This window comes from Bremia lactucae (assembly GCF_004359215.1).
Source record: "Bremia lactucae strain SF5 chromosome Unknown BlacSF5_NotPlaced_9_SHOA01000002.1_551695bp, whole genome shotgun sequence".
Classification (NCBI taxonomy): domain Eukaryota; phylum Oomycota; class Peronosporomycetes; order Peronosporales; family Peronosporaceae; genus Bremia; species Bremia lactucae.
In genome coordinates, this window is record NW_027152021.1 from 309,767 (window position 1) to 323,064 (window position 13,298).

At 45.8% G+C, this 13,298-nt stretch overlaps 2 protein-coding genes across 2 annotated transcripts; one reads left to right on the forward strand and one right to left on the reverse strand.

The window, feature by feature from the left end:
* Positions 1–5,425: 5,425 nt before the first annotated feature.
* On the reverse strand, positions 5,426–5,821 carry CCR75_002952 (uncharacterized protein; the record flags this gene model as incomplete). Its single annotated transcript, XM_067961049.1, has 1 exon — positions 5,426–5,821. The coding sequence occupies one exon, from the start codon at positions 5,819–5,821 to the stop codon at positions 5,426–5,428; it is 396 nt and encodes a 131-aa protein (XP_067823381.1).
* Positions 5,822–6,250: 429 nt separating this feature from the next.
* On the forward strand, positions 6,251–7,624 carry CCR75_002951 (uncharacterized protein; the record flags this gene model as incomplete). Its single annotated transcript, XM_067961048.1, has 1 exon — positions 6,251–7,624. One exon carries the CDS (start codon positions 6,251–6,253, stop codon positions 7,622–7,624), a length of 1,374 nt encoding a protein of 457 aa, XP_067823382.1.
* Between the last annotated feature and the right edge of the window lie 5,674 nt (positions 7,625–13,298).

Below are 13,298 nucleotides of genomic sequence, written 5' to 3' on the forward strand. Positions count from 1 at the left end.
GATCAAGACAGACCATTCCATGTGGTCTGTGACGCCAGCGATTTCGCAATCGGCTGTGCGTTAATGCAATACGATACAGATGGCGCGGAGCGCGTCGTCTGTTACCAATCGCGTCAGCTGCAACCAGCTGAACGCAATTACCCAGTGCATGACAAGGAGCTTCTTGCCATGAAATTTGCATTTGCTAAATTTAGGGTCTACCTTCTAGGAGATAGATCGTTCATCGTATATACGGACCATGCGTCATTACGCACGGCCGTAAGCAGCCCACACCTCTTGCAAAGAATGGCGAGGTGGCTATCTTTCTTCGCGGAGTATAATTTCTCCGTCGAATAAAAAACAGGACGACTTAATGTCGTCGCTGATGCGTTATCACGCCGACCCTATTTCGAGTCGGCAGTGCACTCCAACAGTGAATGGATCCCACTGTTGCAACACTCACTACGCGTGTTCCGTCATCATCCTTGGTTGATGACATAAAGGAAGCCTACGCTGAGGATAAGGACCTTCTGTGTTTGATGGATCATTTAATGAATCCATCCGATATATCTTTTAAAGATTTACCGGCTTTATATCGATCGTCATCCGATCGATCCACAACACGTAACGGCTTATTGTATTACACAGCCGTTGCCGGCGACACTTTACGTGTCGTCTTCTTGACTCACAATGATTTGCGCTTGCGTATCATGTATGAGTGTCACGATGCTCCATCAAGTGGGCATTGTGGACGTGAGAAGACTTACCTCACAGTAAGTCGCGACTTTTACTGGCCCCGCCAGTATCAGTTCGTGCGCATGTGCATTCGTGCTTGCGAGGTATGTCAACGGGTGAAGCCTAGCCCTTCATACCGTGCACCTCTTCAACCTCTACCACTTCCGGCAGGGTGTTGGCAGTCCGTATCTATGGACTTCGTCTTCTGATTTCCCGAAGACGACCACAAAAACAATGGGATCCTTGTTTTTGTAGACAGATTCAGCAAGATGGTACATCTTGCTGCGGTACCAGAGTCGATCACGGCTCCGGGTTGTGCCCGTGTCTTTATCGACACGGTATTCAAACTCCATGGGTTACCCCGTGAATTGGTCTCGGATAGAGATTCGACATTCATGGCGGAGTTCTGGCAATCCGTGTTCCGATCTCTCGGAACACGGCTGACTATGTCAACATCCGATCACCCGGAAACGGATGGTCAAACAGAACGCGTAAATCGCGTCCTCGAAGAGATATTTCGCTGTTACGTCCAATCGTATCCGAATCGGAGCGAGTTTTTACCGATGGTCGAATTTGCCATCAATAATTCTGTGCATGCGTCTGCAACGCATACACCGTTCTTTGTGAATGGCTTACGCCATCTTCGCATACCCACCCAGTTAGAGGGATCCTCTAGTTTAGGGGTGGGTGGACTCGCACGAGCAAAATCACTTCTGGCTCATGCTCATCACGCGTCGAAGTTAACAACGACGCTAGTGATGTCGGTGTCGAAGAAATCGACATCGACGTTGAGAACGATCTCATGGCAGTGCGCACAAAGCGTACTGAAAAAGAGCAAACAAATTACTCAGCTGAAGAATTTCTGCTAACTCGAGAATCAATAATCCGTTTCGTTCAGGATTCCATTGCTAATGCAGCGGACCGTTAGAAACGGAATGCAGACAAACATGGAAGAGCAAATGTTGATTCATTTGAATTAATGATCTAGTGCTACGATAAACCTACCTAAGCGTGTAGTCACTAATGTGGGTCGCAGTAAACTACTTCCCAAGTTTATTGGGCCTTTCCGTGTACTGCATCGCAGAGGCAATGCGTGCACAATATAATTGCCATGTAAGATGCGAACGCATCCTACATTTTACTTTGGTCTGCTCCGCCCGTACCATTATCATGTGGCTGCTTCCGAGGACGGATTTGACCACCCTTTTCAAGAATTCCTAAAAGACTCTTGTGGTCACGAACCAGATTCTCATGTTGAATCTGGAGGTTCTCATGCCGGTTCCGAGTTTTCTCGAAACTGCGATGAGCTGACGACAGCTCATCATGAAGAGCGTGATATTTCCGTTCGTACTCCAACATGGAGTACGCACTCTTCGAACGGTCTTCCAACCGCTCGATATGGTGAGCCTGCACCGTCTGCTCCAACGAGCGACGCTTGCCGCGCTCGTGTTCAAGTCCCTCCTCTAAATTATGGAGGAAACGATCGATTTTGTCGATCTTCGACTCTAGATCCGACACAGAGTTCGGATTAATTTTTCCTCCTCCACCATAACCATTGGTGGATTTTCCCACGTGGTCAACGTTCCTTGTGGAACGTATCCAGAACCACCGTGATGTGAAGGGGCAGCGAACGAGTTATCTTGTTTGCTGGCGTGGTTATCCACCTTCGAATAACAGCTGGGAGCCTCGTTCCCAGCTGATTGCTGACGTTGAAGGCCTCGCCCGTCAGTATGACGAGACCCATCCAATGGTTCAGAAGGCCCATCGGAAAACACGCGCCCCTGGCGCATGTAAATCGATTGCAAAACGTCAATCGCATCCCGCATCTCAATAGAGATGCGAGCCCTTCCCCGGGGCGAAGAAAGGGAATAGACATCACCTTTTACCCTCTTCGAGTTGTCTACACAACGCAAACAAGGATCATTCCACGTGAAACATGGACGTCCAGCCTCAAGTGACAACCGATGCAATTTATACTTTGCACCAGTTGGAGTTCGTTTCTCAAGCTTAACGCGATTCGCGTTAAGTCTTTGAAGCCAGGCTTCGCGTCAAATGTCTTTGACATTTCGAATGAACGCGCTCCAGGCTTGCATAAGCGAGACTTTATCTCGCTTATTGTTGCCACTAAACCATCGATGCTTAAGAAAATCATCGCGATAAAAATCTTCCTCAACGCGAAAGGTTTTCGCGCTAGGATCAAGGCCATGTAGCTTTGTCGCAATAAATAAGCGATATTTATTATGAGGAGTAGTCTCTCCAGACAAGCTATTGATTAGCCGTTCGAAAAAAAGCCCCGGTTTCTTTTCAGAGGCGAGATGAGACATGTTATTGTCTTCACTCCCCTGAGTGGTACCCACTGAAGCAGGGGTACCACAAGAACTTTTCTTCCGATGGCTTACGCCATCGTCGTCACCTTGCAGAGATACACGTGCAGGTGACCGTATGGGAGATCGAACGGGCGATGAGGGATCATCCTTATCGTCGGAACCAAACAGACTATTAACTCGTCTATCAGAATGATCCCTCTCATTCGAAGGCTCATAGTCAGCCGTCTGACTTATATCAGGCGACTGTTCCATCCTCCCCGAGTCGGCCACCTCATCCAACTCGCATTCGTAGTCGACCTCCAAAGAGGGGTCTTATTCACGTGGTGAATCACCACGTGCACTCGCAACATCTAATGTTGTGCAAGTGGAAGACACTACAGCAGACATTCCGTCTGCCGCAAGAGATAACAGTGCGTCACCCGCGGCTGCACGAGCCGCAGCCGAAGGCGCAACACTATCGTCACCCCGCATGAGTTAATTCTTCATGCGATGGAATTCAAAATGATGGATCTGACCAATCAACATCGTTTTGAAAATTAAGTGGTCACATAGGGACCACTCCATCCAATGACATTCAGAGTGCTTGTCGTTTAAGGGAGGGGTGATGTAACGGGGTGTATCGTTACATGAAATTAACACTTAAAGGTTGTTAATTAATATATTATATAAAAGGTAGATAACATGTGGAGGATATTACTTTATTTAGTGATATTCAGAATTCTAATCCATAAATAGGTATAGACCATTATACCGATTTATTCCGCAGACTAATCAGCTGTAGGAGTAATCAAAGAGAGAGATACAGATAAGATAGAGATAAGAATTCACTTACATGTTTAGTATTAGATTATAATTAATTTAGCATTTACAAAGATAGAACAAGAGACACTTAATTATATTTAATACAGTTTTCATTTTACCCCCTTAAAACTAGTTGCCTTAAGAGAAGTATTCCTCTGCACGTACTAGTGTACGTGAAATAACGTAAGGCACCACTCGCAACTGAAGCAGTGCGAAGTGGACTTGTACTGAAACAGTACAAGTCGTAGTGCCCCGTTACACTTTGGGTGAGGTCGCTAAGGCGCTAACCACAACTACCCCACTGCACGCAAGAGAAGCTGTTTTAACCGCTTCCTCGCTGTGCTAGTGTGTGTGTCTAAGTAGAGCGTGGCCGCATTACGACGTGCCCGCCTACATGTTCGCTGTCATCTCCACTCTTTCGCCTTGCACGGTTTTGTTTCTTCTCCGCCTGCAACGAGCCGTGACGTATTTTATACACTGCCTGCCTCTATGAGGAACTCGTCTCAAATCACTTTCCTTGAAAACATGAATGCGATTGCAGTTGTTCCTGTTTAATGAATTTTACGTAGAGCGAATAATATAGCCACAATATTGACAAATCATATTATCATACACCGATTTAATCAGAGGTGTTTTGTCTGTGGCAAAATTTAAAACGTCTGTGGCAATACACACAAAGGACACCCGTTTCATTGCTCATGTTTTAATAATGGGTGCGACTATTGCCACAGACGTTTTGACTATTACAAGAATTCGCAGGAAGGGTGTGAATTTAAGGAATAAAGGTGTGAATATAGCATTTCCCTATATTTATTAGTGCTTGCTAAAGCATTTGTGGCAGGTAGTTCGGCAGATGAGGTCAGTCATTTTTTTTTTTTTTTAATCTGGTTTTATAACATCCATTTAAGCTTGACTCATGCTATCTAGCTGCTGCCATCAATCCACGCTCCGCAGCTGCTGCTAATGCTTCTATGACATCAAACGCATTAGCGCGATTCCTTCATTTGCTTCGTCGTCGAATAGTCGCCAGAGTTTCATTGCTTCGTCGGTTCAGCCGCGGCCGAATAAGCGTTCCCGATCTTCACTTTCGTGAAGAAACTCTGTATGGCGCAACATACCACTGCGGACTGCGGAAAAGTATCTTTGACAACGAGACTGCCATGAATAATTACGCTGATGAGGTCAACCTTAATCGAATCAGAAATTTAAGCTGTCATGACCGCCAAACATTCATCAACCGACACTCCAATTAAGAGATTAATCACTAGAATAATCATTACATGCATTCCTATTTATTTTTAAATTACGGCCTCACATACAAGGCTACTTTCACGACCACACGTAATTCTGCTACGCATTAATTTGTCTAAAGCATGTGGAATCATACCAGCCTTTCTTTTTTCGTTAGATTTATTCAATTTCATTCTGTCAAATTGTCCGCTCTCATGTTTGTAATTTATACTTTGTCGCAAAAGGCCTTCGCTGATTGTAAATCGTATCAACACGAGCTTAGCGCCATACTCTTATCGATTCAGTTTACACGATGTTTAATACGCAATTCCCAAAACTTTTTTTTCATGGAACTATTTTATTAATGTCCTCGCATTTCCCTTCTCACGAATTTTCAATTTCATGAACGAGTGACTTTCTGGCTTCAAAAAAAAGCTCTTTGACAGAGCACTCTTGGTCATTAGACTGTAGATCTCAGCATCGACATCCGAGCTGGAGCGGAGCTTGTGCGTCTTCTCGTTGAGCTTGTAGTACAATTCCTGGTGACTTTCCAACAAATCCAGCTCAGCAAGAATCTCGTTTACCTCGTCAACCTGCTCCAGTTCATTCATTTCCGTAGCCGTAATTGGGTACAAAGCGGGGTCGAACAGCTCTTCGTCTGGAATCTCGTCCATGGGACTGTCGTATTCGGTAAATATGGAGCCAAATTCGCCTGGTAAGTGGTGGAGTTCCATGTAGTGATCATCCATGCTTTGAGGATACCAAGTCATAGATGGGTAGAATGGTGGGGCAAGAGCATTTAGTGTCGACGGCGGTATAAAAGAGAAAGTCATTCTTAGCTTGAAGCAAATTAAGAAATGAAGAAAAATAATTTCTATTGGCTATTCGCCCGATTGTTTCCAACCTTGAAACCCTCTCGCCTAACCGCACTACACATCATTAAAGCGTTCTAACGGAGAAGGAAGGCATGAGTTGGGCTGAGAGGTTGCTACAGCCGAAAAACGTTTAAATCTGTACAAAGATAAAGTACACACAAGCGCTGCATGTCGATGTCATACATTTGTGGCACTCACGATCGCGGGTATTTTGCGTAAATATATAATTTTTCGAGGACTGCGTTATAGCATACTTAAATTGTGTGCATATTGCCCTTCAACTCAGCTCGATAAATCACTACAATGGTGCGCGTAGCGGTGGTGGGCTGTGCCCACGGCATGCTGGACGACATCTACGCGACCGTCAATTTTGTCAACCAAATGAATTCAGGTACACCAATTGAGCTGTTGCTTTGCTGCGGAGACTTTGAGTGCATGCGCAATATGCGCGACCTGGATTCGATGGCTTGTCCGCCTAAGTACCGCGCGCTGCACGCCTTTCATCGCTACTACGCGAAGGAAAAGACAGCACCGGTGCTTACAATATTTGTAGGTGGAAATCACGAAGCTTCTGGCTATTTGCAGGAGCTGCATTATGGAGGCTGGGTGGCCCCAAACATATTTTACCTCGGCGCGGCAGGAGTTATTAATGTCGCGGGACTGCGCATTGCCGGGCTCTCGGGCATCTACAAGCAGCAGCACTACACAATGGGGCACTTTGAATCGCAGCCATTTGACGAGAACACTATGCGGAGTGTGTACCACATCCGTGAGCTTGAAGTGTTTCAGCTCTCGCATGTGCAAGAGCTTGATAAGACTCCGGTGAATGCATTCTTATCGCATGACTGGCCTCGTGGCATTGAACAGCACGGCAATTTGCATCAGCTGCTCCGTCGCAAGCCATTTTTTGAGCAAGACATTCGGACGAATACATTGGGTAGTCCTGCAGGCGAATTTCTCATGTATCAGCTACGCCCAGAATACTGGTTTGCCGCTCACATGCACGTTAAATTTGCTGCCATTGTTGTTCATCCGGATCAACCAAGTGGTTTAAAGCACTTGGCAAATCGAAAAGCGGCAGAAGTAGACAATATGCAAGAAATTAAGGAGAACGAAGCGGCCAAGAAGACTCGACGTCAGCCAGCGATAACTAAGTTTTTGGCTCTTGATAAATGTCAACCGCGTAGCGATTTCATGCAAGTGTTGGACCTATCTACCGCCTCATGTGCCACTACTGATCCTGATGCATTGGTTTGTGGAACAATACAGAAAACGAAGACAGATTCGCTCAAAGTCATGTTCGATCTGGAATGGCTAGCGGTGTTGCGTGCAACCCACCATCTTGCCTCATCGAACAGAGTTCCACCGCGTGTGCCTCAGCAAGAGATGAAGATTGAAAGCAGTGACATTGCGTGGGTGAAGAAGCGCTTGCAGGACTTTATTGCAGAAAAAAAATTCGACAAGGTTGAGGGTGAGTGGATCACAGACTTTGTCAAGACCGCACCAAGTCATGAAGACAAAGAGGATCCTGTACTAGTGACGGGAAATCCCCAGACCGATTTGCTGCTGGAATTACTAAAGCTTCCACACGTTGTGACTGCCCCTTTTGTTGGGGAAAGTGGTGTCGAGGATCCGAATGAAATTGATCTGATTGAGGATGATGATGACGACATCTAAATTGATAATGACGACAGAGAGCCAATGGACACCGATCTTGATGATTTAGCTTCTATTCTGGCAAAAGCAGTTGTGCCAGAAATTGCATTGGACCCGTGCGAAATTTGCTTGTCGTAAATGATAGCTTTGAAAGCTCTTCATGCATTTATTTAGAAATGAAAACTTGAAAAGCGGCTTCTACCGCATAATGGATAAGTGCTAAGCAAATCGTCTCATGACAATTTTTAACATTGTAACGCCAATTTTCAAGTAGAGTAAAAAATAAGGGCAATGTAAATTTACATTAATTATCTGAAATAAAGATAATAATGTTAGACGGAAAATGAAAGCATTTTAATAATGATGTTCTTCTTTATTTTAGTTCACCGGTTTATTTATGTGCAAAATCGTATTAACGTGATACTGTCTCACTGAATAGCAAATCAAAGACTATTTATACCAAGCCATAACCTGAAAGAATCTTTTGATAGCCTACGGAGCTATTACGGAGGTAATGGCTTCGAGCCACGTGGACTCATCCATCAGCTCGATCTGAAACGAATCGTGTACTTTGTTATAATCCCACAAAATATTACATTATTTAAAATGTCATATTTTTGGGGCATTTTCTGTAACGGAGCTACCTTCGCTCCTGAAGTCAGAGAAAAACTTTCTGACTCCGAGCGTCACGGGCTAAAGTTGCCCTAATGTTACACAGTCCCCGTTAAGTACACTTGGTGTACTTAATGGGATGGTAATTACCAAGTAATAGTAATTAGACCCAGCACTCGGGTGTGGTGCACATTTGTGACCAACCCTTGTGTATGTGATGCACATGGGTGCATTCACATTAGGAGGGATGACGCCCAGCGTCATCCGTGATGACGGCTAGCGTCAACCGTTACGCGAGGTTTCTTGAAAGATACGCTCGCAATACATATTAAGTGTTATCTATAGAGATGACATTTTAATTGGTAAGAATAGGTATTAATATTTAATAGGAATAAATATGAATCAGTCTGATAACTACTTCCTACTTGGTAAGTGCGCACGAGGAGCCGGATTACCGCTCCCGTGACGACACTTAACCAGAGTACTTGGTGTGTTGGGTGAGTTCGCTAACGCGCCCACCACAACTACGTCACTGTACACAAGAGACGCAGGTTAAATCGCTTCCTCGCTGTGCTAGGGTGTGTGTCTAAGTAGAGCATGGCCGCATTACGACGTGCCCGCCTACACCGACAGTCACTTACTTTATTGAACTAATGGGTTGAACAACTCAGGAAGTCGTACAAGCTTAAGGATTCCTAGTTCAAGGGATTCAGGGGCTCGTAGAACCAAGTGGCAACTAGTGCCCAAGAGGATATACCTAAGAAAGGGTTCTATCTCTTACAGATCAATGCGCAAGCCTTAGGAAGGCACTTACCGTTTTAAGATCAAAAGGGGAACTACACTTTATCAAATTATTGTAAATCTAAAAACCTTACCATAGCTCAAAATAGATTCCGGGCCGCCAGATTCATATCTGGCGGTGACCGTATTTGTTACACATAATAAATGGGATTTAAGTAATCAACTATCTTAGAATAGGATACAAGTGTATTTACCCATATAGTAAATGTACCACATCAACGGCTCCCAAACGACATGTGCCCCATTACACCCTCCCCATCAGACTGTTGACACCGAGTGACAACATTCGCTTCATTTCCTCTTTTGAGGTTGGAACTTAAACAGCTAACCGTTAGGTTGTGTTTTGCTTTCCAAGGTCTCATGACAATCCAGCGTGTGTCACAGACTCTTAGCACTTTCCTCGACGATGAGGGGATGGTGGACTTTGAAAGTCACTCTCCATCAGAGGATGAGGAGAAAGGACGTCGTTCATACACGCTTTCTCCTCCGAATAAACGCCGGCGGGCCCAGGATCCATTCCCAGAACTTGGTGCCGCTGATGTCTTAACTGCATTGAGCAGGACATGGGACCCTGAGTCTAACATCATTACTAATCCGCTCGATGAAGAGCAAGCAATCCTCATCGAGGAACAAGCTCGTCGACGAGCTGCCGAGATAGCGAAAGCCAAAGCTCATAATGAATATAGATTCACTCCGCTTAGTGCGGACGAGCGTCTCAAAGAGATAGCGGGTCACAGCTTGGCTGGATCTCCGATGACCCGGCGAGGACGCCGGAGGAGACCGCTGCTCGCGACGCTCTTCATGAGCAATACCTTACACCAAACGTAATGACGCGAAGTCAGTATCCGACGCGTTTACGTGATCAAGCCCGTGGGGCTTTGGTGACCTCCATGAGGGAAATTCCGATCGTTTTGTTTCCAAACGAAACAAGGAGTGAAAACGAAGTCTCATTTGAGAACTGGGTCGATTGGGCCCGCCACCTTCAGAATATTTGGAATATCAGAAAGTCTGCGGATGCGGCTGATGTTCGTTAGGAACGGAAGCTTCGCTTCAATTTCACCAAGCTTAAGGCCAAAGGCCAGTTACGTTCGGCATTTATGCCACAAAACAAAGAAAGGCCTAGCCAATATTGCAGTGCTTCGAGTGACCGTGCAGCAAGGACCGAAGCCTCACTGAGGCTATAGATCCACCCAATCCCACATCCAGTGGTGAGAAGCGTCGTTTGGCGGGACCCTGAGCTTGGCGCTCAAAAATGTCAACGGCGTACGGGCGATCTTGCCGAAGAGGTACCTCGAACTCCCAAGAGTTTTCAGAAGAGGGATACCTTAGCCACTTCACCAGATAATGGTATTGACCCCTACGACGGCGTTGCTTTAAAAGTTTTTCCACATGAAATTGAAGGTCCCCCTGCGCATCAAGCAGCGCGGGAGGGGGCCGAAATTTCGGCGGAAGCATTTGATGCTCTACGGCACGAGGTGCAACTTCTTCGTGAGGTCCTTGCTTGGGTTGAGAGCTCTTTTGAGGCATTTCAGATCCGTCTTTCGCTGCTAAAGCGTCAGCAACCTCGTTTAGAGTGCTAGCTGGACATTCTGGTGAGGATGCAGCAATCTGCGGCACGATCGCCTGTCTCGGCGCAAGCGCCTTCAAGTCCACGTGGGAAGGGTCCCGATATGGCTTAAGCAAGCCAACGTAAACACTGGGTGTGTACGCAGCTTGCTAGGAAGGTTTAGCGTATAAGCAGACCCTTCTCGGCCACAACCGTAATCGTCCAATAAAGCGCGGGCGCAATTTGGTCTTGAAGACCGCGGAAACCAAGTTAGTAGGTAGGTTATCTAGCGTTTGATGTAACTCGGTCTCCAACCATATAAGAATTAGTACAGCTTCTGCCTTTAGCATCAGCTTGTCTTGGCTATCAGCTATCGTATCCCTTACATGTTTTAAAACACTAAATCGCGTCGCGAGAAACTCGCTTCCTTGTTTCCGAGCGGTGACAGGGCTGATATCAGCAAGCCTATCGGCTAATTCTCCAGGCAGTGGAATCGTTAACGGAATGCGTGGGTGGGTGAGACCGTTGACATAGACCGGAGTATAGCTTGTAGAGGCATTTACAGCATTATTCAACGCAAATCCTACCACTAGGAGCATTGAGCTCCAGCGCTTTGGCTTCTATGCACTCACACTGCGTAAAACGTCTTCAATGAAGCGATTGACACGTTCAGTTTGACCATCGGTCTGCGGATGGTCCGCGGTGGACATGTCCAATCTGGTGCCAAAAAAATTGAGTCCTTCTGTTCCGCTATAGAGATTGCTTGGTCTGGCAATTCTAATTCTAGCCGGAACAGGTGAGTCTTAACAGGAGCGTCTGCAAGACCTTAAATAAACGCAGTTACCGACTAGCGATTCAACTGACTAGGTATCGTCTATGTTGGTTATAAGCGTGAATGTCACGCTTGCCCTGCTTCAAGTCCAGGAGCTCGGCTAGAGCCCTAAATTCGGCACGTGGCGGCTCAAACGTTTGTCTGAGCCTGGTCTCAAAGATCTCATACGACCCAAAAACCAATATGTCGGGAAGCTTGAGCCCCAAAGCCTAAGATTTGGCATGTCCGACTACGTTGTACATGCCAAATTTCACTTTTGTCGCATTATAAGTGATACGACTAGCTTCTATGGCGCGTCTCACTCAACGAACTATTTCAAAAGGGAGTCGCCTTCGACTACTTTAAACTTGGATATTTCTATCTTTAAGCTTTCGGGTCGATTCGGAAGCGTCGTCAATTAGCAGCATGTAAATGCTGCTGTCTCAGCAGTTCCATCTGGTTAGCACCCTGTTCTCTCAACACCTCCGTGTGTTAAGAGCCTTCCTGGTGAAGCAAGTCTACCCTTCTTGAGCCCCGTCGAGTTCGTGTTGAATGAACTTGGCTAGGCCGCATGCCGTTCATCTCTGCCCATAGTGTACAGTATAGCGCCAACGCCTGACTCGCCTTCGACCGAACTCACTCGTTTGATCGCTCTCCATTCGAGGTCACTCAAATGAGTAAATCTCACGCGTTGCTAGCTAACCTTATTGTGGGGCTTGGAAGCTCCCTCTTCTTCATCCAACATGTCCATGTTGAATGGAACGTGCGTGGGCCGATGATAGGCCTACGAAGTGCTACCAGGTGTAACGGGGCAACTTCACTAGGACTTGTGAAAGTAATAGTTAACCTTGCATTGATTACATTGTAGGTAGGTGCCTCGTAACTTCACGTAAACAAGAGTACAGAGGAAGAATTTCTTGGTAACTAAGGGTCTTTAGCTACCAAAGGTAATTCAATGGATTTTAAATTAGGGATAAGCAAAACTGTACAAATATGATTTGTTTTCTTCGTAACGATCTTCTATCTACTACTTAACTTATTATAATAATATTTAACTAAGTATGGCGCCTCCTTGCGCACCGCACAATCGTGTCTTGAAACGATTGGCGGGGTTGATTTAGACTTATATCAAACAATCGATAGAGCTAATGTCCAACTGCATCAATAATAATAAATTCGCTATTATTGGAACCATTTAAGTCAAAATTAATAAAGATAATAATGTTGCACCTTTTTATTTATTTCCTCGCATAGGAAACAATACTTATGTAACGAGACACCCCGTTACAGTCATTCCCACCCATAATGGTTTGCGTTTACGCATCATGTAGGTGTGCCATGATGCACCAATAAGTAGGCCTCGTAGACGTGAAAAGACTTACCTCACGATAGGCCGCGATTCGTAGTCGCTTATACCGCACTAAGGCGTGATACGGGCATTTGACTGGATGCTCGTCGACAGCACCGGACAACGAAACGAGCTGCGAGTCGCGAAGACACAGCTGTGTGCTAGTGTGATTCGAGTAAGGCACAGGATCTTGAAGAATTTAAGCCCCGCTGCGCACCCTAGACGTAATCAAGGCAATCGCTGACAGCTGCTCTAGATCAAGTGATGCATCTAACAGGTCCGATGTCCTGCCCCTTGATAAATGTGAAGTAATGCATGCGCCTTCATAAGTTGGCATTGAATAAATTCACTTACAGATAGGGACGCAATAATATTTTCTGTCACTCTGTATCAATAATGTTGGTTAGGGGGGTTCTGTTACATAAATATTATTTTCTATCGACTTTTTGTATTTAAGACTTCCTAGCTACTTTGTAGGCGGGCACGTCTTAATGCGGCCACGCTCTACTTAGACACACACCCCCTAGCACAGCGAGGATGCGGTTAGACCGTCTTCTCTTGCATGCAGTGACGTAGT